The sequence below is a fragment of the Cucurbita maxima genome, unplaced genomic scaffold (assembly GCF_002738345.1).
Source record: "Cucurbita maxima cultivar Rimu unplaced genomic scaffold, Cmax_1.0 Cma_Scf00048, whole genome shotgun sequence".
Lineage (NCBI taxonomy): Eukaryota > Viridiplantae > Streptophyta > Magnoliopsida > Cucurbitales > Cucurbitaceae > Cucurbita > Cucurbita maxima.
Genome location: NW_019272064.1, coordinates 436,419 through 460,981, shown reverse-complemented (window position 1 = coordinate 460,981; position 24,563 = coordinate 436,419). Strand labels below are relative to the sequence as shown.

The window sequence follows — 24,563 nt, the reverse complement described above, 5'->3', positions numbered from 1 at the left end:
CAAGATAATAAAATTAATTAATTATAATTAATTAATACAAAATTGTTTAAATGAAAACTATTATTTCACATGCTCCCTAATAATTACTAAATATCACCAAAAGAAAAATTCTTATTGGACTGCCCGGCCCACAACGTATTCTGAAATTTACCAAAGGGTTGTTTAGTGTAAAATGGGCCGTAGGTGACGTATTGGGCCGGGTATTCAAAATTTCAGCCCAACATATTATCAGACCCAATTTCAAAACCAAGCCCATTATAAAAGGTAAATCGGTGCGTTTTTTGGCCCGATAACGTCGCATCCTAAAAACCCTAACTCTTATCTCTCATATAAATTTTCCGCTTCGATTTTCATTGCCCACTCTTAGAATTTCCTCTCTCTCAGAGCTCTAGGGTTTGTAGCAGGAGGCGAACCAGGTAAACCATCTGAACTCGGAAAACATGGCTGCTCCGATTGAGTCGGTTCAGTGTTTCGGCCGGAAAAAGACGGCGGTGGCAGTGACCTACTGCAAGCGTGGTAGGGGTTTGATTAAGATCAATGGATGCCCGATTGAACTCGTGGAGCCGGAGATCCTCCGTTTTAAGGCTTATGAGCCTATCCTCCTCCTCGGACGACACAGGTTTTCTGGAGTCGATATGCGTATCAGAGTGAAGGGTGGAGGTCACACGTCGCAGATTTACGCCATCCGTCAGAGCATTGCGAAGGCCTTGGTCGCGTTCTACCAGAAGTATGTGGATGAGCAGAGCAAGAAGGAAATCAAGGACATCCTGGTCAGGTACGACAGGACTTTGCTCGTCGCTGATCCCCGACGCTGCGAGCCCAAGAAGTTTGGTGGTCGTGGAGCTCGTGCGAGGTTCCAAAAATCTTACCGTTGAATTGAATATGCATTTTGGAATAGACTTCGTGATGCTGGTTTTTTGTTTCGGTTCTTTTTTTTTTTTTTTTATGCTTTTGAATTTACAAGCCTTTTTTGTGTTCAACCCTTCTATCTGTTCTCTCATTAATTAGATTTTGTCTTAATGGTTTAGACTCTTTTGCTATTATATTATTCGGCATTGGAATGCTATTAGTTAATTGGAAGGCTGGAGCAGTATGAATGAATGGCATTTCTTTTCTTTCTAAGCTCTGCCATACCCAATGATTCCTAGTTCTCATTTTCTCATTTTTTTGCCAATCCTTGTTGAATTAGGTAGTCCGGTTCTTTGACTTAGCTGTTAGTTTTGGTTGACGAACACCATTCAATTGTGTTATTTTATGGCACATCTCTGTTCCATTTTATTGCCCGTGCTATGATTTTTGAAAGTTTGCCTTTGATTTATTTTCATTAAGATAATGCCATTATGCCCGATTGATGGTGTTGTTTCAAGATTGATTCTTTCGTATGTGAATTTGGTTATCTCTCTGTCCCATTTGTGAAGTGTCATTTAGTCCTTATATCCTCAAGGAACACTCAGTAATCAATGATCTATTACCAATTCTTTTGCAGTTGCTTACATTGAATCGAACTTTGCACAGGTTTACAAAATTAAGAATTTAAAGTAGAATTGAGTTTAGGTGAAAATAGTCGGTTTGTTATTTTATAATTCAGTGCCCGTCTAGAATTACGAAAGTAGCTTAAACTGGTCAATTATGTTTTGATCTGTTTTTTTTTGTTGTGAAACCGTGAGATCCCACATTGGTAGGAGAGGGGAACCAAACATTCTTTATGAGGGTGTGGAAATCTCTCCCTAATAGACTCATTTTAAAATCGTGAGGCTGATGACGATACGTAGTGGGCCAAAGCAAACAATATCTACTAGCGGTGGGCTTGAGCTGTTACAAATGATATTAGAGCCAGGTTTTGAGAGGTGTGTCAGTGAGGGCGGGAGGAGGGGGTGGATTGTAAAATCTCACATCGGTTGGAGAGAAACGAAGCATTCTTTAAGGGTGTGGAAACCTCTCTCTAGTAGTCACTTTTTAGAACCGTGAGGTTGACGGCGATATGTAACAGGCCAAGCGGACCATATTTGTTATCTGTAAGCTTGAGTTGTTACTGAAACATTTAGGCGCCACTCCTTATCATGATGTAGTCACTGGTTGTTTGGATTGAAATGATAACCTGTTTTCTAGTTACTAGTTATAAAGTAAGATACAAACCTTTGTCATTTCACATGCTGCCACATGATTGTTTTTATTGCATAATCAGTGATGCATTACTTCTTAGCATAGTGATTAGTGTGGAAGTTCCACATACTACTTTAGAAGTATTGAAGAAATGCCCCTGTTAAGTTCCTTCATTACAATAGGCTAGAGACCGATTTTAGTCTGTCAGTGACATCTTAGGATGAAGGAAAGAAGTTTTCAATCGAACGAGGTGCATTCTCCTTGTCCACTAAGGTGAACTTCTAATTATAGGCCTCTAATTCTGTGCTTAAACTTTCATCGTTGCATGTTACTTACACTTGTTTTATGAATTAGACTTCGGATTGATTGTAAGTGAACGAATTTTCGTTGGCTTTATTTATTTATTTATTGCGTGATCTCAAAAGTATTGAAAGAAGGTGAAAGTGAAAATGAAGACTTTGGTCGGGTGTGGGATGAGGGATTTGAACCCTTGACATTGTTGTTCGTAGCCACGTGCTCTAATCCTCTGAGCTATAGGCCCCACTTCGTCTCCATTGGATCTGTTTCTAGAGTACCTTAGAGTTGTTCTCGGGGTACCTTAGAAAAAGGAACATTTCCTCTCTTCACCCATTTGTCATTTCGAGTTATGAAGATGTAAAAACGCTTCTCTTTCTAAAAGAACGAAGAATTAGGGCGTCGTGAAGTATAGCAAGAAATAGAAGCATAAATATTTAAGAATATTATTGAAATAATCTTGAAGTTACGATATTTTCAATAATTTAGAAAAAAATTAAAGTTTTTTTTTTTTTGAAGTTTTTTATTTATTTTCTTAAATAACCCACTTAATTTTTTAAAAAACTAAAAAAATAATAAAAAATACTAATAAATTTAAAAAATAATATTAAAAGGGTGATAATATATATTTATTGTTAATGATACTTTTAAGAATATATTTTCTTTAATCTTTAAAGAAGTTCTAAGAGTTGTTAATGAAGATATTTTTGAAATACTATATAAAATTAAAAGATATATTTTTAAAAATAAAATATAAAACAAGTCGGCAACGAACAACCCAAAAAAGGAGGAAGAGTCAACGGTGGACTTGTTACCATTAATATAAGATTTGATTAAGCCCACAAAGTGCGGGCCCACCATAACCCAACATCAATAAGAGGTCGCCACGTGTGAGCCACATGAAAGTGACGTGTTCTAATTTGATACGTCAAGTAAAAGGGTTTAAATTAAAAATGGGGAGCACTGGATTGTCTGCCATCAATTTACAAAACCTACGCCCTATGTTGGATTCTCCTCCACAAATTACTTCCCAATTCCATCCACTCTGTTAAATCCTAAATTATCATTTTTTACTTAAAATTTTTTGTGGGTTCAATTAATTAATTATTATACCCCTACTCCCGACTCATGATCAATAAGATAAATATTTAATTGAGTTTACTTATACGATCCGTCTCTAAATTTCAAATTCAGACTGATATTCCCTTAAAATTTAAGATCACAGTTATTTTCCTAAAAATCTATTTAAAATCGAAAAAGACTCATTAACATTGTTTAGTCAAGATGATCGAGAAGAACAATAAGAGTCCAAATATCAAAATATTATTGATAAATATATTAATAAAGTTTGGGTAAATATCTATTTATTTTTACAAAAGCATTATCCTATTCTTAAAAAAAATGATAAAAGAAAAAAGTCAAAAAAGTTTTGTCTTTTCTGATAGGCAATTTGGCAAATTCCTATTGGCTGAGAGCAGCACATGATGTTCTTTAGTAGTAGGAAAATCCTCAGACCGTTAACAACCAAAAAAACCGCAAATTTACAATCGCATCCTTTTGTCGGAAAGCTGAATCCAACGGTCCATATTTATCCACTTTGCTGTTCTCCATTGGCTCGCCGGTCAATTTCACCTTTCAGACCTTCATCCATTGGTCCACGTTGTTGAATCTAAATGGATGCCTTTGCTTTTAATCAATATTATATTTCTAATCCAAATAAAAAAAAAAATGAAGTCTAAATTTTTATTTTAAAATCCCAGAAAATTAAGCTCTCAAATCCTTTATACAAGCTCAGATCTCTGCGACAGACACCTGTCGTCTCCACCAGCCCAAAGAAAGAAGGGGTCTCTCAGTTCAGGTCACTGCCATTTTTCCCAAAAGTGCCCAACAATTTTTCCTTAGAAAAAGGAAAACAACAGGATTTTTTTTGTTTTTTTTAAGGTGAGCTGCCATTTCATTTCACTCCCAGTTTTCCTTTTCGTTGATGTTCTAAAAAATGGTTGTTTTTTCCCCTTCTGTTCTGTGTTTTTGTGGTTTATCGATGTTAAAATGTTGGTTTGGGATTGCAGATGTTAAAATGTGCTGTAGTTTTAGCTCTTTATCTAAATTTATCTGTAATAATACTGTGTTTAATGATTGTCTGATGGGTTTTCTTGTTTGAGGTTTTGATTTGATCTTGTTTGAAGCTTGGGTTTGTAGATTAAGAAAAAGGGTCAGTTTAGAGAGTAGTGACCTCTTGAAAATTGTTATTTGCTGCCTGTTTTGGGTATCAAGATCTTGGAATCAATGGTCCAAATGTTTTAGATTTCGTCTCATCATTATGATGAACTGGTGCAATCAAAGTTTTAGTTTATGATGGTGCTAGTTTTGAGTATCAGTTCTTGCTTCACCAATTATCTGGTTGTGATGTGGGCTTGTTGTGGTGAGCTCAATCCACCGCGGGTAGATTCTGTTCTATTTAGGCTTTCCCTCAGGTTTTTAAAACGTGTATGCTAGGGAGAGGTTTCCACACTCAATGCTTCATTCTACTCCTCAATCAATATAGGATCTCACAATCCACCCTCTTTGTGGCCCAGCGTCTTCATTGGGTCGTTCACTTCTCCAATCAATGTGGGACTCCCCAATCTATCCCACTTCGAGGCCCAACATTCTTGCTGACACACTGCCTTATGTCCACCCCCATTTGGGGCTCAGTCTCCTCACTGGCACATCACTCGATGTCTGGCTCCGATACTGTTTGTAACAGTCCAAGCCCACCACTAGCAGATATTGTTCTCTTTGGGCTTTCTCTTTCAAGCTTCCCCTCAAAGTTTTTAAAACGCATATGTTAGGGAGAAGTTTCTACACCCTTGTGAAGAATATTGGTTCTCCTTCCAACTGAGGTGGGATCTCACGAATGGGGTGAGAAGTTTTTTGTGTTAGTGTTAGGAGTATGGAAATCATAGTAATTGAACGGTAATGTTTATAAGCTATTCCATACAGAATTCAGAGGCCACGAAAAACCTTTATCTTTCATTCCACTGATAAGTTTTCCTTGATTCAGTAGTAAGAAAACTGAGACAGGCCAAGGCTTGGGAAGAAGAGATAGACGGCTGGCTGTTCAAAGCGGTTGTCGTGTCGACACGAGTCGAGCTCGCAAATGAATTTCAGGAGCTTTGAGGATATGCCACCAGGAGAAGGCACCATGGCTAAGACACAAGGAAATTTCACATTAACCAGACAGCCTTCCATATACTCTTTAACCTTTGATGAATTTCAGAACACATGGAATGGACTTGGAAAGGATGTTGGTTCAATGAATATGGATGAACTTCTAAAAAACATATGGACAGCAGAAGAGTCTCAGGCAATGACATCTACAGCTGCTGCTGTGGGCGGAGCTGGAAGCACCAATGGTGGGAACTTGCAGAGACAAGGTTCATTAACATTACCACGGACCATTAGTCAAAAAACGGTTGATGAAGTTTGGAAAGACTTGAGCAAAGAGGGAAGTGGAATCGAGGCAACGCCTCGACGACAACCAACGTTAGGGGAGGTGACATTGGAGGAGTTCTTAGCTAGAGCTGGAGTGGTAAGAGAGGAGCCTCGACGTGTCGAGGATCGGCCGTTTAGCTGTGGATTTTTTGGTGGATTGTCAAGAGATGACAACAATGCTTGCTTGGCTCTTGGGATGTTCATGGAAAATCAGATAGCTGAGAACAAAAACAATGGTGGTTTGGCTCATGGGATGTTAAGTGCAGGAGCTGTAAGGTCTCCTCAGCAGCAGCAGCAGCCACTTTTTCCCAAACCAGCTACTGTGACCTTTGCTTCTTCAATGAATTTAGTGAACAATCATCCACAGCATACTACTGGAGCTGCTACTAATTTGGTTGTGGCTCCCAAACCTTCTTTATATGATCCTTTAATTCAGGGCAGTGGTGTCGGTGCGATCGGTTTAGGCACGGGATGTGTAACTGTTGCTTCAAGATCTCCTACAAGCACAATATCATCTGACATGATTACAAAAAACAGCATATCTACATCTTCATTTTCTCCAGTTCCATATTCGTTTGGTCGGGGAAGGCGAAGCGGTGGAGTGTTGGAGAAAGTCGTCGAGAGGAGGCAACGACGAATGATAAAGAACCGAGAGTCGGCTGCAAGATCACGAGCTCGTAAACAGGTAGCTATGCTAATGGTTATCACTTTTTAACCCTGAAATGCTCTTTCCAGTTTGCTTTGGTTTTTCAAAGTAATGTTCATTTGCTGTACAGTTTCTTAGGACTTGTTTTGAAGTAGTGAACCACTGAAAAAACTTCTAGCCAAAATATTATGGATGGATTCCCTGTATCATTGCCTGTAAAACTTGCAGTTTCAGGCCATTTTGATTGTCACTTGTCACAATTGTGCTCTTATGGGATGTTTGTAAGGGATTGTGTGGGACTCACTCTCACCACTGAGTTAATCAGCCAATTCGAAATCATGTCTGTCCATATGCCCAAGCCTCTGGCATGCTTTAAGAAGAAGGTTTTAGAAAACAGGGGCAGAAAAAGATTTTAGAAGAAGAGTTTGAAAGCAAGATTGAGAGAAATGAAGAAAGTAATATTATAGGCTATAAGTGAAAAAGGCACCACCACGGGCTTAGGTAGCATATAGGGTAGGAAGAATTGACGACTAGTCAAATTCTCCAGCATTTCAGGTCTACCAAACAAAAACATAATTCTGCTGAAACGTCAGTATAACAACCCAAGCCCACTGCTAGCAGATATTGTCGTCTTTGGGCTTTCACTTTAGAGGTTTCCGTCAAAGTTTTTAAAACGTGTCTGTAAGGAAGAGGTATCCACACCCTTAGGAATGCTTCATTCTCCTCTCCAATCGATGTGGGATCTCACAATCCACTCCCCTTGGGAGCCCAGTGTTCTTGCTGGCACACCGCTCGGTGTCTGGCTATGATACCATTTGTAACAACCCAAGTCCTCCACTAGCAGATGTTGTCCTCTTTGGGCTTTCCTTTTTGAGCTTCTCCTCAATGTTTTTAAAGCGCGTCTGTTAGGAAGAGGTTTCCACACCCTTATAAGGAATGCTTCATTCTCCTCTCCAACCGATGTGAGATCTCAAAATCCACTTCCCTTGGCGGCCCAACATCCTTGTTGGAACACCGCTTGGTGCTGGCTCTGATACCATTTGTAACAGCTCAAGCCCACCGCTAGCCGATGTTATCCTCTTTGGGTTTTCCCTTTCCAGTTTCCTCTCAAGATTTTTAAAACGCGTTTTTTAGGGAAAGTTTTCCACACCCTTATAAAGAATACTTCGTTCTCCTCTCTAACCGATGTGGGATCTCACAGAGAGAAATAAAGTGATGCAATACAAGGATTTTGGTGGCATGCAACGAGTATGCAACTGGAAACAGTTCAAAGTAGCCAAAATATCTTTAAAATATTGATCAGAATAGACCTGTAGAATCCAAGCCTCAGCTAGTCACATTCAAATTTGAGATTCTTCCATAAGAACAGTTTGATATTTGCAGGCATACACCTTGGAACTTGAAGCAGAAGTTGCAAAACTCAAAGAAATGAACCAAGAATTGCAGAAGAAACAGGTACATTACACATCAAAAAATGATTTCATTTGATATAATTGGCTGAAACAATCATCTTGACCTCCATTTTTTATGCATCTTATCATCTGCAGAGAGAGATAATGGAAACCCAGAAAGATCAGGTACATTGATATCAGCTTCTTTAAACACACAAGCTTTCATTTTAACAATCCTTTACTTTTGACAGGTTTTGGAGAAGATGAAATGTCATTTTGGTGCCAAAAGGCTCTGCTTAAGAAGAACACTGACAGGCCCTTGGTAGAGGTACCATGATGAGCACTCAAATTTAGATATAATGTATAAAAGGCTTAGATTGTGTGTTTCTAATCTGATATCAAACTTAGAGATAGGTTGGTAGCTGTAGATATCAAAGTTCAGCACCGGTATGTAGATAGCTGACAGATAGCAGAGTTGAGCTATTGCTGTATATATGGACCTTTTGTGTTCCAATGGTTGTTTGCTTGAACTTTGGACCTCTGTAAAGCTGTTTTTGATAGTTTGCCTCACCATTTCCTTCATGAAAATTTGAGCATGTCTTTTGATTATACTATAGTTTCATCAATTTCTTGGTTATATGTTAAGTTTGCAATGTAATGGCTGTTGGTTTACTGAGTCGAATCGAAAAGAACGAGAAGAAGCGAGGAATTCATGTAAGAGGAGGATTGTTGTGAGATCCTAGGTTGGTTGGAGAGGAGGATGAAGCATTCTTTATTAGGGTGTGAAAACCTCTCCCTAATAGACGTGTTTTAAAAGTGTGATGCTATTAGCGGTACGTAATGGGCCAAAATGGATAATATCTGTTAGCGGTGGGTTTGAGCTGTTATAAATGGTATTAGAGCCAGACACTAGGCGGTGCAAGGATGCTGGACCCTCGAGAGGGTGGATTGTGAGATTCCACGTTGGTTGGAGAGGGGAATAAAGCATTCTTTATAAAGATGTGAAAACCTCTCCGTAATAGACGTGTTTTAAAACTGTGGGACTGATGACGATATATAATGAGCCAACGTGGATAATATTTGTTAGTGGTGGACTTGGGCTGTTATAAATGGTGTCAAAGCTAGACACCGGGCAATGTGCAAGCGAGGACGTTGGGCCCCCGTGAAGGGTGGATTGTGAGATCTCATGTTCGTTGGAAAGGGGAAAGAAACATTTTTTATAAGGGCGTGAGAATCTCTCCCTAATAGGCACGTTTTAAAATCGTGAAGCTGACGACGATATGCAACAGAGCAAAGCAGACAATATATGTTAGCAGTGGGCTTGAGTTGTTACAAATGATATCAAAGCCAGACACTGGACGATGTCCAAGCAAGGACGTTGGACCCTCAAGTAGGGTGGATTGATCCTACGTTCGTTGGAGAGAGGAACAAAACTTTCTTTATAAGGGTGTGGAAACCTCCCCCTGATAGACGCATTTTTAAATCCAAAAAAGGTGGATTGTGAGATCCCACGTTGCTTGGAAAGGAGAACGAAACATTCTTTATAAGGGTGTGGAAACCTCTCCCTAATAGATGCTTTTAAAATCGTGAGACTAACGTCAATACGTAATTGGCCAAAATATGTTAGCGGTGAGTTTGAGCTGTTACAATTGTTGAAGATCGATGAAGTCTCATGTTGGATAATTAAGGAGAAGATCGTAGTTATAGACACTATCTTCATTAGAATGAGTCCCTTTGGAGAAACCAAAAGCAAAATCACGAGAGCTTGAAATGGACACTATCATATACCATTGTTGAGGATTGTTGTTCCCATCGATATTAGTTTTTAAACTTTTCTCTTGACCTCGTTAAGTGTTAGGAACAACGAACACTCGTAATAATATGATATTGTTTACTATCAGTATATGTTCTAATAGCTTTGATTTTAGTTTTCCAAAAAGTCTCGTACTAATAGACATGGTGTCCCTAATTTATATACCATGATCGTTCTCTTAATTAGCCTAAGTAGGATTCTTACCGTTAGCAATGGGACAAAGAAGAGGAGGAAAGGTTCAAGGTGAACGTTACTGAGGCGTATGAGAGGGAAGCAAGTTCTTATTATTCCACAGCTCGGATACGAGATGATCAAATCACCGACACTAGAAAAATTATTGAACTGTGTGTCTCGGGTTCACGAAATTCTCCATTTTACTCTTTTATGGGAATGCTTCCATGTTTTGAGAAAGAGTGTACGCGGTCTAATGAATAAGACGTTTGACTTCAAATAAACCGTTCATACCATCCATGCATAATGTTTCACCGGATGTGATTTTGCTACCATGTTTCGAGTTCCATTAAAAGAGTGCTTGTGGTTTAATGGATATGACGTTAATTAGGCGATTATGGGTTTGAGTCCCACTGGGTGTGATAATGATTTGTGGCTAGGTTATTTATGTTTGTATAAATTTTTTGATGCAGTTAAAATTTTTGTTTTGTGGGTTCAAGATGTTTCAAGTCTTATGGGAAGAGCACCCAAGACCTAATGGATAAGGCATCTGATTTCTAATCAGACAATTGTGGGTTCAAGTCCCATTGGGTGTGATAACGATTTTGTTGCATGATTATTTATGTTTGTATAAAATTTTTGATGCCGTAAGATTTCTTGTTTTGTGGTTTCGAGTCCCATGGGAAGAGCACCCGTGCTTGAAGCAATTTGGATCTTAGGCGGCACTCTAACTACATCAATTATAGTAAATTAGTATTTTGAACCACTAGTGTATTTCCTACTATTGATAAAGCGTCTGACTTCTAATCAGGCGATTGTGGGTTCAAGTTCAACTGGGTGTGATAATGATTTTGTTGCAAGGTTATTTAAATTTTTTTTGATGCAATGAGAATTCTTGTTTTATGGGTTCGAGATGTTTTGAGTCCCACTGAAAGAGCACCTGTGGCCTAATGGATAAGGCATCTAACTTCTAATTAGGCAATTGTGGCTTCAAGTCCCACCGGGTGTTATAATGATTTTGTTGCATGGTTATTTATAAATATTTTGATGCAGTGAGAATTCTTGTTTTGTGGGCTCGAGATGTTTTGATTCCTATAGGAAGAGCACTTGTGGCCTAATGGATAAGGTGTTTGACTTCTAATCTGGTGATTGTGGGTTTAAGTCCTATCGGGTGTGATAATGATTTTGTTGCATGGTTATTTATAAATTTTTTAATGCAGTGAGAATTCTTGTTTTGTGGGTTCGAGATGTTTTGAGTCTCATGTGAAGAGCACCCGTGGCCTAAAGGATAAGACATCTAACTTTTAATCAAGTGATCGTTAGTTCAAGTCCCACCGGGTGTAATAATGATTTTGTTGCATGGTTATTTATAAATTTTTTGATGCAGTGAGAATTCTTGTTTTGTGGGTTCGAGATGTGGGTTCAAGTCCCACCGGGTGTGATAATGATTTTGTTGCATGGTTATTTATAAATTTTTTGATGTAGTGAGAATTCTTGTTTGGTGGGTTCGAGATGTTTTGAGTCCCACGGGAAGAGCACCCATGGCCTAATGGATAAGGCATCTGACTTCTAATCCGCATGGTTATTTATAAATATTTTGATGCAGTGAGGATTCTTGTTTTGTGGGTTCGAGATGTTTTGAGTCCCATGGGAAGAGCATCCGTGGCCAATTGGATAAGGCGCCTGACTTCTAATCAGCTGAGAATTCTTGTTTTGTGGGTTCGAGATGATGGATAAGGACTTCTAATAAATCCCACCGAGTATGATAATGATTTTGTTCCATGGTTATTTATAAATTTTTTGATGCGTCTGAATTTTAATAAGGTAATTGTGGGTTTGAGTCCCAACGAGTATGATAATGATTGATTTTGTTGCATGGTTATTTATAAATTTTTTGATGCAGTGAGAATTCTTGTTTTGTGGGTTCTTAAGTCCCACGAGAAGAGCACCCGTGGCCCAATGGATAAGGCGTCTGACTTCTAATTAGGCGATTGTGGGTTCAAGTCCCATCGGGTGTGATAATAATTTTGTTGCATGATTATTTATAAAATTTTTTTGATGCAATGAGAATTCTTGTTTTGTGGGTTCGAGATGTTTTGAGTCCCAAAGAAGAGCACCCATGGCCTAATGGATAAGGTGTTTGATTTCTAATTAGGTGATTATGGGTTCAAGTCCCATCGGGTATGATAATGATTTTGTTGCATGGTTATTTATAAATTTTTTGATGCAGTAATGAGAATTCTTGTTTTGTGGATTCAAGATGTTTTGAGTCCCATGGGAAGAGCACCCGTGGCCCAATGGATAAGGCGTCTGACTTCTAATCAGGCGATTGTGGGTTCAAGTCCCACCGGGTGTGATAATGATTTTGTTGCATGGTTATTTACAAAATTTTTGATGCAGTGAGAATTCTTGTTTTGTAGATTCGCAATTGTTGGTTCGAGTCCCAACGGGTGTGATAATGATTGATTTTGTTTGAGAATTCTTGTTTTGTAGATTCGGGATGTTTTGAGTCCCACAAGAAGAGCACCCGTAGCCCAATGGATATTGGTTCGAGTCCCAACGGGTGTGATAATGATTGATTTTGTTTGAGAATTCTTGTTTTGTAGATTCGAGATGTTTTGAGTCCCATGGGAAGAGCACCCGTGGCCCAATAGATATTGGTTCGAGTCCGAACGGGTGTGATAATGATTGATTTTGTTGCATTGTTATTTATAAATTTTTTGATGCAGTGAGAATCTTGTTTTGTGGGTTCGAGATGTTTGAATCCAACAGGAAGAGCACCTGTGGCCTAATGGATAAGGCGTCTGACTTCTAATCAGGCGATTGTGGGTTCAAGTCCCACCGGGTGTGTTAATGATTTTTTGGCTAATGGATAAGACGTTTTGACTTCTAATCAGGTGATTGTGGGTTCTGGGTTCAAGTCCCACCGGGTGTGTTAGTTAATGATTGATGCAGTGAGAATTCATGTATATTTTTATTATGTTTATCCATACATAATGTTTCTACTTCCATATTTCAAATCCCATTGGATGAGTCATGTGGCCTAATGGCGTTGACTTCTAATTAGGTGGTTGGACTGAGAGTCTTGTGGTCTAATGGCTAAGGCTACTTCTAATTAGGTGGTTGACCTGTGGTCTAATGGCTAAGGCCACTTCTAATTAGGTGGTTGACCTGTGGTCTAATGGCTAAGGCTACTTCTAATTAGGTGGTTGACCTGTGGTCTAATGGCTAAGGCTACTTCTAATTAGGTGGTTGACCTGTGGTCTCGTTGGAGACCAACAAGGAAAGAAGTTGAATATTACTCAACTAATTGGAATATTAATATAAAGTATAATTTTTATTTTTATTTTAAAAAAGTTTGGATTAAAAGGAACTTAATTGAATTATAAAAAAAAAAGCATAATTGATGATGACATTATAATTATATTATATTTTCCCTTTAAGAAACAAACTCAAAAAAGTGCATTTAGATATTTTATTGGAAACAAAAATCTAATCATAATGATTATTAATATTTTATTTTGATTTTACTTTAACTTCTTCCATTTTAATAGTTATTATAATCTTTTATTTTAGACCATATTTAATATTTTTCAATCAATAATATTAAAAAAAAAAGACAATTATATACTTAATTTTTATTTTAAAAATATTGGTAATGTAATAAAAATAATTTTAATGGATAGTAAGATATTTTTCCAATATGGTTCAAAATTGATAAAAAGAATAAAAGTAAAATTTTTTTTCTTTATATTAAGAAATATTTCTAAAAAATATAGATATTAAATTCAGATATTTAAAAATAAAATGATATTTTAATCTAAAATAAAAATCTTAAGCATAGAAGAAAGTGAGATGATTTTAGGATCACGCGCGAAAAAATATCGGAATGGCGCGTGGAGAAAGGTGCATGTTAGCATAGGTTGGCAGAAAAAAATATCTGGCTGACATTGGCCACAGATATTTATATCGGCGATGACGTGGAATTGAGTTGACGCTTTTTACACGTGTAAAAGCGTTGCCCATGTGGAGCCTTTTTATATGGGTTTCGCCCCCAAATAAACACAGACCACCACCATTCACCGAATCCCTCTCTATCTCTCTTCATATCTGCACGAGCCTGAATCCCGAGAGGGTTTCGGACCTAAATTTTCGCCCACGATTTCCTTTTTTTTCTTTGATTTGATTTTCTATATTTGGCTGCTCCGAACGATTTCGCTTTGTCTTTGATCCTTCCGAAATGGTAGACGCTCATACGCCGTCGTCCATGTCGCCGCCGGTTGCAGATCGAGAATCATCCATGTCGGTCTCTGCTAGCGACTTGACTCGTTTGAACTCCGAATCCTACTCTTCTTCCAATACCGTTGATGCGTCCGAGGGGGATTTGCCTTTGATGCCTTCTCATCATTGTTTTCAACTGGATGCGGTAAATTATGACTCTCTCTCTTTTGTTTTTGCTGTTTCTTGGAAGTATGATTTTGAGTTTTTCCTTGGTATCAACGAGTTTTTGCGGACTGTGCTTTGTTTTTCTGCTTTGAACGTAGCGCCAGGAGTTCGTGTGACCTAGTTTTTGTGCTCTCGAAACTAATATCCTTGATTATGAGTGATTCTTTTTCTCTTGGTGGTGCCTTGAGAAATTTTTAATGGTAGAGTGGTTTTGGGTACCTCCCATTTGAATGTTTAGTGTTAGGGCATATTCAAGTTAAATCGTGGATGAATTTCGAGTTAAGTCTTTTTGATTCAATTTTGTTTTTTTGTTTTTAAAAGAAAACATTTTACTCTTTGAATTCCCCTTGTTTTAGTTGTTATTTTCTCTTGTAGGACACTCATTTTATTTGTATCAAATGTTTTAGCTCTAAATTTTATTTCATATTAGGGAACAATTTGAAAATTTCACGTGAAATATGAGGAATGGTTTTACTCATTGTTTTACTAATTGGAAATTTCAGGTGCAAACACATTGGACAGATGAGAAACACAGATTATTTCTTGATGCTTTAGAAGCATCTTTTGTCCAAGATTTGCATCGATATAGGCATCTTCGTGCTTTTTCCTCGAAACAGAAAATGCGTCGGAAGCCGATCATGCCTAATATATCTTCTTCAGAGGTGAGGCAATACATCCACAGCAAGAGTGGGAGTGAGTTCCCTATATCATTCCTCTACGTCCTTAATGATTTCCTCTTGTTTTATTTCTTTCTTAGTCGATGGTCCTTCAGGATGCCTCCTGGCAGAAGGCTAACATTGGGAGAACTGATCCTTTATTGCATAAGACTGCCGATTCTCCCGCTATTTTAGAGGATGTATGGATAAATCATTTCCCTTCTGCAGGAAATCAGCGTACTCCGGAAACTACTGATGTTCTTGAAGAATGTGGAAGTTGTAGTGATAGGAGTCACATAAGAAACAAGACAAACTCCTGTCAATCTGCCAGAAGTTCTCAGCAGATTCCTCCATGCTGTCGTGATTCTCATACAATCGTTGCAGGTACCCGAACACATTGTTCATGTTTTCCAAACTCTTTTCCAGAGTCTCACTTTTCGTTGATACTACTGTCTAATATACTTAAAATTTGTAATCTATTCCCTTATTATGAATGTACACTATTGATGATGATCGGCCATATGCTTCATATTTTGTTGTTGTGATCTTCCAATCATTTTTCGTTATGTTGAAGGTGTTTGCAATAATTATACTAGTAGTAGTATTGACTTAAGCACCATTTAGATGCACTGTTTTTCTGATTTAAGTTTGTGTTGGTGTACCAATATGACCATTACTTTGTGATGTTACCATTAGTTGCCACATTGCCTGCACCACTTGAAGTCCTGCAAACGTTTTTGCTTAAATTTTGTGTTCATCAAATGTGTTTCCTATGAGAGGGTTTCTGAAATACGACTTAGTGCATCCGAGTTGTAAAATTTGTACATCAAGCTTAGGATATTGTGTTATCTTCCTAGCAATGGAAAATCTATATATTCTAATACATTAATCGGATAGTTTCAACTTGGTTTTCAGTGTTTTGGTAACTTTGTTCCCTTTGCTTGATTTATAGTGTTTACACCTGGGTCACAAGATTTAACGTCACAGTTCTTCATGCTATGTTACAATTAAGAACTCACGGGCTAACTGATTGCGTATCTTATCAATTTGAAGTTGATTGATGTATATTTATATTTGAAAAAGTAGAAGTCCTTTATGTAAAGTTGGATGAACATTGTTGTACGGAAAAAACGAATAAAACCAAGTAGAAATGACTAGGATGGACAGCATTTTGAATATTGATGAACCTCTAGATGAAGCCAGGCTAATGGTAGACTAATTCTAGGACAGTAGCCGTTTAAGGATGAATTAAAGCAGAAATTCTTGGGATCATAACACTTAGGTTAAATTAGAGCATCCATGTCAAGGAATTTGCCTTATTGTATGAATGTTCAATGCTTAATGTGATTTTTCTGTTTTCATACTAACTAAGTGTCTATTATCTCTTCATTGCAGAAGTTTCAGATCAAAACTTTGTGGATACGCATCCAGGAGAGTTGTCTGGTGGCACGCCTATTACAAAAAGATTGAAGAAAGCTTCCTCTGATTCTTTAGGCAACGATCGGGTAAAACTCGGGATTGCCTTTGATCTCTCTTTGGAGAACCAATAATTGCATTTTACAAATGATCCAGGACCGAATATGCTGCTATTTGATCTCTCAGGTTGCACCATATAAAAGATTATCATCAGAAAGATAAAAGCCAGATGCAAAAACTTTGTGCCTCCAAATTCAGATTTGTGTTACTGTGTAAGAGGGAGCTGACAACAACTCATTCCAACATGTTAAAACACCCGGCTGTTCAAGCTCGTTAACCGAACGCGACACGATTCTGTTTTTCCTTTTGAAAGAGCATCAAAAAGTAAATAAGGGAAGTGACAACAATAATTCTACCAGAAGATCTACGGCTGGAAGGAGAAAATACGTTTGTTTATGGTACAAACTAAACTTTTTCTTAGTTCATCAAATATAGAGTGAAATATATGTTAACCCTTTCATTTCTCCTGCTTTTTTTCTTCTTTGAGTTTGAAGAAATGGAAATTCCAATAGATTTAGGGTATGAATATACATGATATAGAGAAAGCTAGACACCGACCCTGATACTGAGATAGATATACACACCCTTTTTCATCTGTTTTGAAATACTCTCATTTTGAAGTTCAGGTAGAGACCTCAAATGTAAATTACTATTACATAAAACAATAGATTTGAACAGACTTATTGATTCTCTTTAGATGGAGCCTTTCTCTTGCTTATGGAGTATGTCGATGGCTAAGTGCTCGCTTGAGTAGTTGCTTTGTTCGAATGGTTATCATACGGGACTTAAGCTATTATATCTTTGCTTGCTTCGTTACGATCTTATATAAGCTATAATACGCAGATTCAATCATATTTCTTTAAAAAAACCATTGTTGGTTTTTTCTTAGAAAATTTGTGATGATTGTTACTATTTTGTCCCTAATATTCTAAACAAATAAAAGACGTGATTTTGAATAGTGAATATTTTCTGAATGACTGAACGGTGTATGGAAAAAAAAATAATATTAACTTACTAGAAAAATATTAATTTCAAATATGATCCAATTATTACTAAAATAAAATGTCATTGAATTCATGTTTTGTTAGTTTGTTGGGGTTGAAAATGGATGAATCAACTAACCAAGCCAAGTTCTCTCTGATAGGCTTTGGTAGTTTGCTTCCGAGCATGTCGCTACGACCCTAAGGAGCTTTAAGCACTTGTACAATGCTCGAGTGGTTTTGGGCAACGAGTAGGATGGAAGTAGTGAGACCAAGTTTATAGAATAAGTTCAAAAATAAATGGGTTCATGAGAGAATATGCTCGAATTATTGGACAACGAGTAGGATGGAAGTAGTGGGACCGAATTTATAGAATAGGTTCAAGAATAAATGGGTTCACGAGAGAATATGCTTGAATGAATGTTGAGTCTTACTTTGATCTTTTTCTTTTATCTTATTAAATCAAGTTCAGAGTGAGAACTTCAAGAACTTAAATGTTTAGAGTAGATCTTTCCGCTTTCATAAACCAATACTAAATAAAAGGTCCGTTGAGTGCCAAAAGGCTTTCAATTTCAAACAAACTCAATGTTTAAATCGATCGACAAAAGAAATTGACTTATTTTACCCTTGAATAAAGAAAAAAATCGATAAAAAAAAGGGGAAGAAAGACTTCTATCTATCTTTTGTCAAGCAAAATTGAAATCGAAATAGGAAATTCAGGAAATTCTGAATCGACAACTCAATTTGCCCCGTCTTTTTTCGAGGAAGAGTTGAGTCAAGTTGTAAGTAGATTTTTTTACCAAGGAAGAACTTGAATGGAAAAAAAAAAATCACAATTAATAAAAAATACTTAGATTAATTTAAAATTCATTTATGGAGAAATGGTATGAAGATAAATTTTCTAAAAACTTTAAAGTTATTAATAAAAAAATCGTCTAAATATATATACTAAGGAAAAAACATAATGGTAATTAATAGATACTTTTTAATAGCTTTTTTTAGAAAATTTAAGATATTTGTTATTTTTTTTTTCTTTTTTCTTATTGAGAATATTAAAAAAGAAAACATAAAATTAGAAATTATATTCCATAGATTGCCTCAAAGTTGTAACGATAAAGTGTTCATCTGCCCACGGTGTTGTCCAAAGAGGGACATAATCCAACGAAGAGTATGAAACTTTCACAGCAAAAACGAAGGGATTAGGTACTCCGCTTTAAGCGTAGACTTCAAAATCAACCAAAATCAACCAAAATCTACGCTCTTAGCTTGATTCTTCTTCACAATCCTGTTCTCTTGATTGAAGAACACGAAACCATTGACACACCAGCGAACCCCACTCCACTTTTCATCATTCCCTTTCCTTCTGCTCTGACCCAATTGGCCTTAACTATGGCTATTGCTTCAACACAGCTTTAAATGTTGAAAACAAGTCAATTCCACTCTGTTCATCAACAATCCCTTTCCTATTCTCTTCGTTTTCTCGCCCAAATTTCTTCAACTTCTTGATTTCCCAGATGGGTATGTTATCAAAGCAAAAAATCTGTAGAACAGGAACGACCCATAATGATTCGATGGGTTTTAATGGGGTTTCTCCAGCAAGCAAGTGGAAATGGACCCATTTCTTGCCTCTGTTTGTAGCGATGGTGGTCATAGCAGAGATCGCTTCTCTAAGTCGGCTCGATATCGCGAAAAATGCGGCTATGGTGGACTCTTGGGTCGACTTATTCTATGGACCTCCGCCTTTGCAAGAAGAAATCGAAGATGTTAGCACTGGAATCACAATTGATGGAGTAATGGGTAGAGTTAACTGTGAGGAGTGGCTGGAGAAGGTGGATGCGGTGGAGTACTCTAGGGACTTCAAAAGGAAACCTGTTTTGGTTTCTGGGTCCGAGAAGGTTCTTTCTATCTCTCCTTTTAGCTTGGAGTTTTGATCTTACTGGTCTTTTGGCTTGAACAAGTTTGAAGCTCATTCAAGAGTTTGCTTCGTTAATACCAATGTCTGAATTTGTTAGATCTCTTACTGGAATTGCTTAGTTAATGACCTCTTTTAGTTACATAATTGAGTTTTGTGGGCATTGATTGCCATACGTTCTTGTTTGTAGCAAACTAGATTCTTGTTCTTCTTCAGTTTTAAGTTCCTAGAAATTGGTGTTTACCCTTTTGAAATTCTTCATAGGATTGGAAAACTTGTGATGTGGGATGCCAGTTTGGATTGAATCCTGGTGAGCAGCCTGATGCTGCATTGGGATCACCTCAACAAGGTCATGTTGCTAGCGTCCTTCGTTCGATGGAATCGTCGCATTACTATCCAGAGAACAATATTGCTTTGGCAAGACGGTGGGTAAGCTTAACTAATATGATGGATTGTTACAGTTTAGAGAACTGCTTTCCATTACATTATTCCTGACTGCAGTAATTCTCAATGATAAAGATAACTTTATAGCCTTGGTGATGATAGTGAACATCATTGCTGGTCTTGGTACATGTTCTTTTTTCATTTGAAACTGATAGCAGTAAGAAAAAATTGGTAATCAAGGAGGAATCTTCTGTTCTAGCCAAGGTTATAGGTAATTTGAGAGTCCTCTCTCCCAAGTCTAATTCAAATTCCAAGCTACCCCCCTTGAGCCAACCTACAAACTTAATTACTAGCTCTAGCTGCACACATACAATTAACGTGAAGTGAAGTTCCAAGCTGCTACCATGCACTTCACTTTATAGGTATCCCTCCTCTTTTGGAGCTTACTTGACATCTTCTTCTATGACACAGAAAGTTGTCGGTAGGTCTTTGTGAGATCCCACATCGGTTGGAGAGGGGAACAAAGCATTCCTTATAAGGGTGTGGAAACCTCTCCTAATAGACGCGTTTTAAAACCTTGAGGGGAAGCCTAGAAGAGAAAGCCTAAAGAGGACAATATCTGCTAGTGGTGGACTTGGGTTGTTACAAATGGTATTAGAGCCAAACTCCGGGTGGTGTGCCAACGAGGACGCTGGGCTCCCAAGGGGTGGATTGTGAGATCTCACATCAGTTGGAGAAGGGAACGAAACATTCCTTATAAGGGTGTAGAAATCTCTCTCTAACAAACGCGTTTTAAAACCTTGAGGGGAAGCTCATAAGGGAAAGCCCAAAGATGACAATATCTACTAACAATGGACTTGGGCTGTTACAAATAGTATCAGAACCAAACTTCAAGCGTTGTGCCAGTGAGGACGTTGGGCTCTTAAGGGGTGTGGATTGTGAGATCCCACATCAGTGGAGAGAGGAACGAAACATTCCTTATAAGGGTATAGAAACCTCTCCCTAACAGATGCGTTTTAAAACTTTGAGGGGAAACCTAGAAGAGAAGGCTCAAAGAGGACAATATCTACTAGTGGTGGGCTTGGGCTGTTACGGTCTACGGATTATATGGTTCAAGGAAATTTACCCCTTAGTCCTGTTCAATTTTCATCATCTAGATTATGGACCACAGTTTTCCATTAAAGTGGTGGTTATTTTCCTTGGACTGCATAATCCAAATGTTCATATATGGGGATTGTCTTAGGTTCTTCCCCACGCTTACACATTATCACCTTTCAGATAGTCTAAGATTAAATACCTACAAATTGAGAACTCTTTCGCCTATACTTACTTTTAAATGTTTTTCCCTGTAACGTTCTGGTAATGTTGCATTCTTTCTTGTGCTTGTCACATGTCTCTCTGCTTTTTATAGGTTGCTTTTAGATGCATATTTCTTTTATAGCTCTATAATAAATGAACTTCTTCTGTAGGAAGGGTTACACTGTGGTTATGACCACTAGTCTTTCATCAGACGTTCCTGTTGGATATTTTTCGTGGGCAGAATACGACATAATGGCACCAGTTCAACCAAAGACTGAGCCTGCCCTTGCAGCTGCCTTCATTTCGAATTGTGGCGCCCGCAACTTTCGTTTGCAAGCTCTTGAAGCACTTGAGAAATTTGATGTCAAAATTGATTCTTATGGTAGTTGCCACAGGAACCGCGATGGAAGAGGTGCACTAAAACTTCTACTTTGATTTATTGACCGACTTTTTAATATTATTGACAACGTATCTTGATTGAATGTCGTCGTTGAAAGTTAGTTCTTAGGTGGGTAGCAGATGGAAAACAACATAGTTCTTTCCATTTAGACTGTTATCTTGGGAAAACTAATGCAATTTTTTTTTTTTTTTGAGAAACTGATGTGAGTTCTCTTGATGTATTCAAGAATTCCTTAACCTTGGTGAAAGAATCCCCTGGGACAACCTTAAAAATGGTTTCCTTCTAGGGCCATGGTTAACTAAATCGCCACGGGTTATCTCTCAAAGACTGCTTCATTTTCGAAAGGCCCTTTGTGAGAATCCCACATTGGTTGAGGATGAAAACGAAACACCCTTTATAAGGGTGTAGAAGCTTTTCTCTAGCAGACGCGTTTTAAAAACCTTGAGGGAAAGCACGAAAGGGAAAGTTCAAAGAGAACAATATCTGCTAGCGGTGGGCTTGGGTCATTACACTCTTTCTCCGAACACGCCTTTACTAATTTTAAGGGGTACATGAAAGGCTTAACTAATGTCCCCAGCTCGTGTATTTCGTTGTTATTCAAATGCGATTCCATACTCAAAAGCATTGCCAATAATAAGAGATATAGTGACTTGAAAATGGAATAACTTAGTGAACATTTGCTGATATTGTTATTCGATTCATATTTGCAGTTGACAAAGTGGAAACTTTGAAGCGCTACAAGTTCAGCTTGGCTTTTGAGAATTCCAATGAGGAAGATTATGTCACAGAGAAGTTTTTTCAATCTCTTGTTGCAGGTATGAACCTCATACCTATTTCTCTGATTCATGCAGTTACCAATATCTGTAAGGCACGTCGTTAATTACGCTGGCCCGTTTCTTTGAATGGTGTATACAAACTAACCAAGACCAAACTGAATTGGTCTGTTTTGTTGGTTTTATTTTGGGTTGTACTTTTCATATCGGCGGACTTAATTCCTGACTTGTATGCTGAAACTCACGTCGAAACCTCGACTTTTGAGGTTTGTCTCGAGGCCCTACTTGGCCCTCTTCGAGCTTATCTTCGACACTCGTGTCGTCTCGTTCTCTTGAACCTTGTGTATTTCTCAACTTAGCTTCAATGTACACTTTTGGTGTGTTGGATGATGCACCGTCCTCGGTCTCATCATGACACTTCTCAATCTTGGCTCTCATGTGGCCGGATGAGTGCCACTTGAGGGTCGCCCCTTGTCTATCTTGTGTGTGGGGTTCACAACCTACTCTCTTTCAGTGAGGTTGTGACACACTGCACTTCTATAGGATTAGTTACGTTATACTTCTTTATACTCTTGTTTTAGCACATATTTCTACCCGAATACTTTTAGAAAATAACTTTGAAGAATTCCATATAGTTTTAATGCAACATTGTCGTTTTGTCGAATTTTCGTTAAGAGTGCCAATGCAATTATTTGTAGGAACTATTCCGGTGGTGGTTGGTACTCCAAATATCAAGGAGTTTGCTCCTTCTCCTGATTCATATTTGCATATCAAGGAAATTTCCGATGTCGAGTCGGTTGCCAAGTCGATGAAATACCTCGCAGAAAATCCCAAAATGTACAACCAATCACTAAGGTAACTCGGAACAACGACATTAGTCAGATTAATCTCTTCCATTTCGTTATGATACAAATTCATTTGTTTCTCACTCCATCTGATGAAGATTTGGCTATCTTATCTTATAGATGGAAGTATGATGGTCCGTCCGATTCGTTCAAGGCCCTTGTCGATATGGCAGCAGTACACTCATCGTGCCGCCTTTGCATCCACTTGGCAACCATCATCCACGAGAAAGAAGAAAACAGTCCCGAGTTCAAGAAACGACCGTGCAAGTGCTCTCATGGCTCCGAAACGGTGTATCATTTATACGTAAGGGAGAGAGGGCGGTTTGAAATGCAATCCATTTTCTTGAGGTAACCCTTTCAACTCCAAACTAAGTTATGTTTTCAAAGGCTTTTCTTTGGGAAAACCAAATCATTCGGCCTCGACAATGGCAGGTCGGGAAATTTAACGTTGGGGGCTTTAGAATCGAGAGTACTCGAAAAGTTCAAGTCTTTGAAACATGTCCCAATTTGGAAGCAAGAACGGCCTGAAAGCTTAAGAGGAGGAGATGAACTAAAGCTATATAGGATATATCCTGTTGGGTTGACACAGAAGCAGGCTTTATATACCTTCAGATTCAAAGGTAATGATGATTTCAAAACTCACATAGAAACACACCCTTGTGCTAAGATGGAAATCATATTTGTCTGAATCTAAAGCTTCTTCGTCTTCCGAGCGCATCGGATATGCAGTTAACTCGGTCGTCGTTGGACGTGTAATTTGTATAACATAGTTGTTGAACTAATGTAAGTTTAGGGTGCAATGAGACGAGAGCGGAAACCCAACAATATTTGCTAAAAGGGGGTTTGCTTCGATCAGCTAGTTATAGATCATGCGCTGTTGTGGTAAGTGGTGGAGAATAGAATTGGCCTTTGTGGGCTATATTGCTTGTTGAATCTTAGCCAATTCCACGACTATTTGGCTCAAAAGTGAGTATAGTTCAATGATAATTATTATGTACTTGTTCTTTTGAGGTTGGAGGTTTGAATTCTCGCTCTTGCTTTAAATTACATTTCTGGAACACTTCTAATAGAGGGACAACATTAGGGTTGTCTCCTTCGTTCTAGGTTGACTCCAGCCTTCCAGTTCGTATGAAATAGGAGGGTCCCTTTCAGGCAAAGTTAAGCAGATAGGAGAGGTAGCCTATAGACTCAAGCGATCAATGGGAATGAAAAACAAGAGACTTTTTCTCGAAATTTGGACCAATGCCCCAATTTCAAAAGAAAAATGGTTAGGACGCTTCTCGTGAAGGACCAAGGGATCATTACCTTGTAAAAAACATAGTAATTTTCAAACTCATTTTTCATTCTTTTCGGTAAGCCTATCTGATTTGAACTAAGGGATATCAATCATACAATATGCTTCAATGAACGATGTAAAGAAAATATTGTTGAAATTATCAAAAGACATTTTAATTCATGCCACATTGAAGAAGAATGAAGTTTCATGAGATAGATTTTGGG

At 38.0% G+C, this 24,563-nt stretch overlaps 4 protein-coding genes and 3 non-coding genes across 12 annotated transcripts; all 7 read left to right on the top strand.

Annotated features, from left to right (window-relative positions):
- The first annotated feature begins 349 nt into the window (after window positions 1-349).
- Window positions 350-1,122, top strand: LOC111470947 (40S ribosomal protein S16-like). The gene has a single exon (XM_023116607.1). It carries the CDS (start codon window positions 441-443, stop codon window positions 873-875), a length of 435 nt encoding a protein of 144 aa, XP_022972375.1. The 5' UTR covers window positions 350-440; the 3' UTR covers window positions 876-1,122.
- A 3,012-nt stretch (window positions 1,123-4,134) lies between these two features.
- On the top strand, window positions 4,135-8,496 carry LOC111470945 (ABSCISIC ACID-INSENSITIVE 5-like protein 6). Of its 3 annotated transcripts, none has more exons than XM_023116603.1 (5): window positions 4,135-4,338; window positions 5,444-6,556; window positions 7,901-7,972; window positions 8,065-8,094; window positions 8,160-8,496. In XM_023116603.1, exons 2-5 carry the CDS (start codon window positions 5,537-5,539, stop codon window positions 8,232-8,234), a joined length of 1,197 nt encoding a protein of 398 aa, XP_022972371.1. In that variant the 5' UTR covers window positions 4,135-4,338; window positions 5,444-5,536; the 3' UTR covers window positions 8,235-8,496. The 3 variants fall into 3 exon arrangements, with proteins under 3 accessions (XP_022972371.1, XP_022972369.1, XP_022972370.1); XM_023116601.1 differs by having other exon boundaries at window positions 4,136-4,338; window positions 5,441-6,556; XM_023116602.1 differs by lacking the exon at window positions 4,135-4,338 and having other exon boundaries at window positions 5,115-6,556.
- A 3,341-nt stretch (window positions 8,497-11,837) lies between these two features.
- Window positions 11,838-11,910, top strand: TRNAR-UCU. Its single transcript has one exon. It is a non-coding gene; the product is annotated as a tRNA-Arg (tRNA).
- Window positions 11,911-12,175: 265 nt separating this feature from the next.
- On the top strand, window positions 12,176-12,248 carry TRNAR-UCU. Its single transcript has one exon. It is a non-coding gene; the product is annotated as a tRNA-Arg (tRNA).
- A 421-nt stretch (window positions 12,249-12,669) lies between these two features.
- On the top strand, window positions 12,670-12,742 carry TRNAR-UCU. The gene has a single exon. It is a non-coding gene; the product is annotated as a tRNA-Arg (tRNA).
- A 1,223-nt stretch (window positions 12,743-13,965) lies between these two features.
- Window positions 13,966-17,283, top strand: LOC111470946. 4 transcript variants are annotated; one of them, XR_002715146.1, is made up of 5 exons: window positions 13,966-14,318; window positions 14,842-15,000; window positions 15,096-15,378; window positions 16,390-16,868; window positions 17,168-17,283. XR_002715146.1 is itself a non-coding variant. In XM_023116605.1 (5 exons), the coding sequence occupies exons 1-5, from the start codon at window positions 14,133-14,135 to the stop codon at window positions 16,630-16,632; spliced, it is 774 nt and encodes a 257-aa protein (XP_022972373.1). In that variant the 5' UTR covers window positions 13,966-14,132; the 3' UTR covers window positions 16,633-17,166. The 4 variants fall into 4 exon arrangements, 3 of the variants coding, with proteins under 3 accessions (XP_022972373.1, XP_022972372.1, XP_022972374.1); XM_023116605.1 differs by lacking the exon at window positions 17,168-17,283 and having other exon boundaries at window positions 16,390-16,499; window positions 16,597-17,166; XM_023116604.1 differs by lacking the exon at window positions 17,168-17,283 and having other exon boundaries at window positions 16,390-17,166.
- A 1,319-nt stretch (window positions 17,284-18,602) lies between these two features.
- On the top strand, window positions 18,603-24,080 carry LOC111470944 (glycoprotein 3-alpha-L-fucosyltransferase A-like). Its single transcript, XM_023116600.1, has 7 exons — window positions 18,603-19,345; window positions 19,627-19,787; window positions 21,216-21,457; window positions 22,156-22,260; window positions 22,917-23,073; window positions 23,184-23,411; window positions 23,496-24,080. Exons 1-7 carry the CDS (start codon window positions 18,965-18,967, stop codon window positions 23,749-23,751), a joined length of 1,530 nt encoding a protein of 509 aa, XP_022972368.1. The 5' UTR covers window positions 18,603-18,964; the 3' UTR covers window positions 23,752-24,080.
- The last annotated feature ends 483 nt before the right edge of the window (window positions 24,081-24,563 follow it).

Coding starts and splice junctions, on each gene's coding strand:
- LOC111470947 (XM_023116607.1), top strand. CDS start 441: ATGGCTGCTCCGATTGAGTCGGTTCAGTGTTTCGGCCGGAAAAAGACG.
- LOC111470945 (XM_023116603.1), top strand. CDS start 5,537: ATGAATTTCAGGAGCTTTGAGGATATGCCACCAGGAGAAGGCACCATG. Junction 6,557..7,900: donor GATCACGAGCTCGTAAACAG/GTAGCTATGCTA, acceptor TGATATTTGCAG/GCATACACCTTGGAACTTGA. Junction 8,095..8,159: donor TGGAAACCCAGAAAGATCAG/GTACATTGATAT, acceptor TACTTTTGACAG/GTTTTGGAGAAGATGAAATG.
- LOC111470946 (XM_023116604.1), top strand. CDS start 14,133: ATGGTAGACGCTCATACGCCGTCGTCCATGTCGCCGCCGGTTGCAGAT. Junction 14,319..14,841: donor ATTGTTTTCAACTGGATGCG/GTAAATTATGAC, acceptor TGGAAATTTCAG/GTGCAAACACATTGGACAGA. Junction 15,001..15,095: donor CTAATATATCTTCTTCAGAG/GTGAGGCAATAC, acceptor TTTCTTTCTTAG/TCGATGGTCCTTCAGGATGC.
- LOC111470944 (XM_023116600.1), top strand. CDS start 18,965: ATGGGTATGTTATCAAAGCAAAAAATCTGTAGAACAGGAACGACCCAT. Junction 23,074..23,183: donor ATGTACAACCAATCACTAAG/GTAACTCGGAAC, acceptor CTTATCTTATAG/ATGGAAGTATGATGGTCCGT. Junction 23,412..23,495: donor ATGCAATCCATTTTCTTGAG/GTAACCCTTTCA, acceptor CGACAATGGCAG/GTCGGGAAATTTAACGTTGG.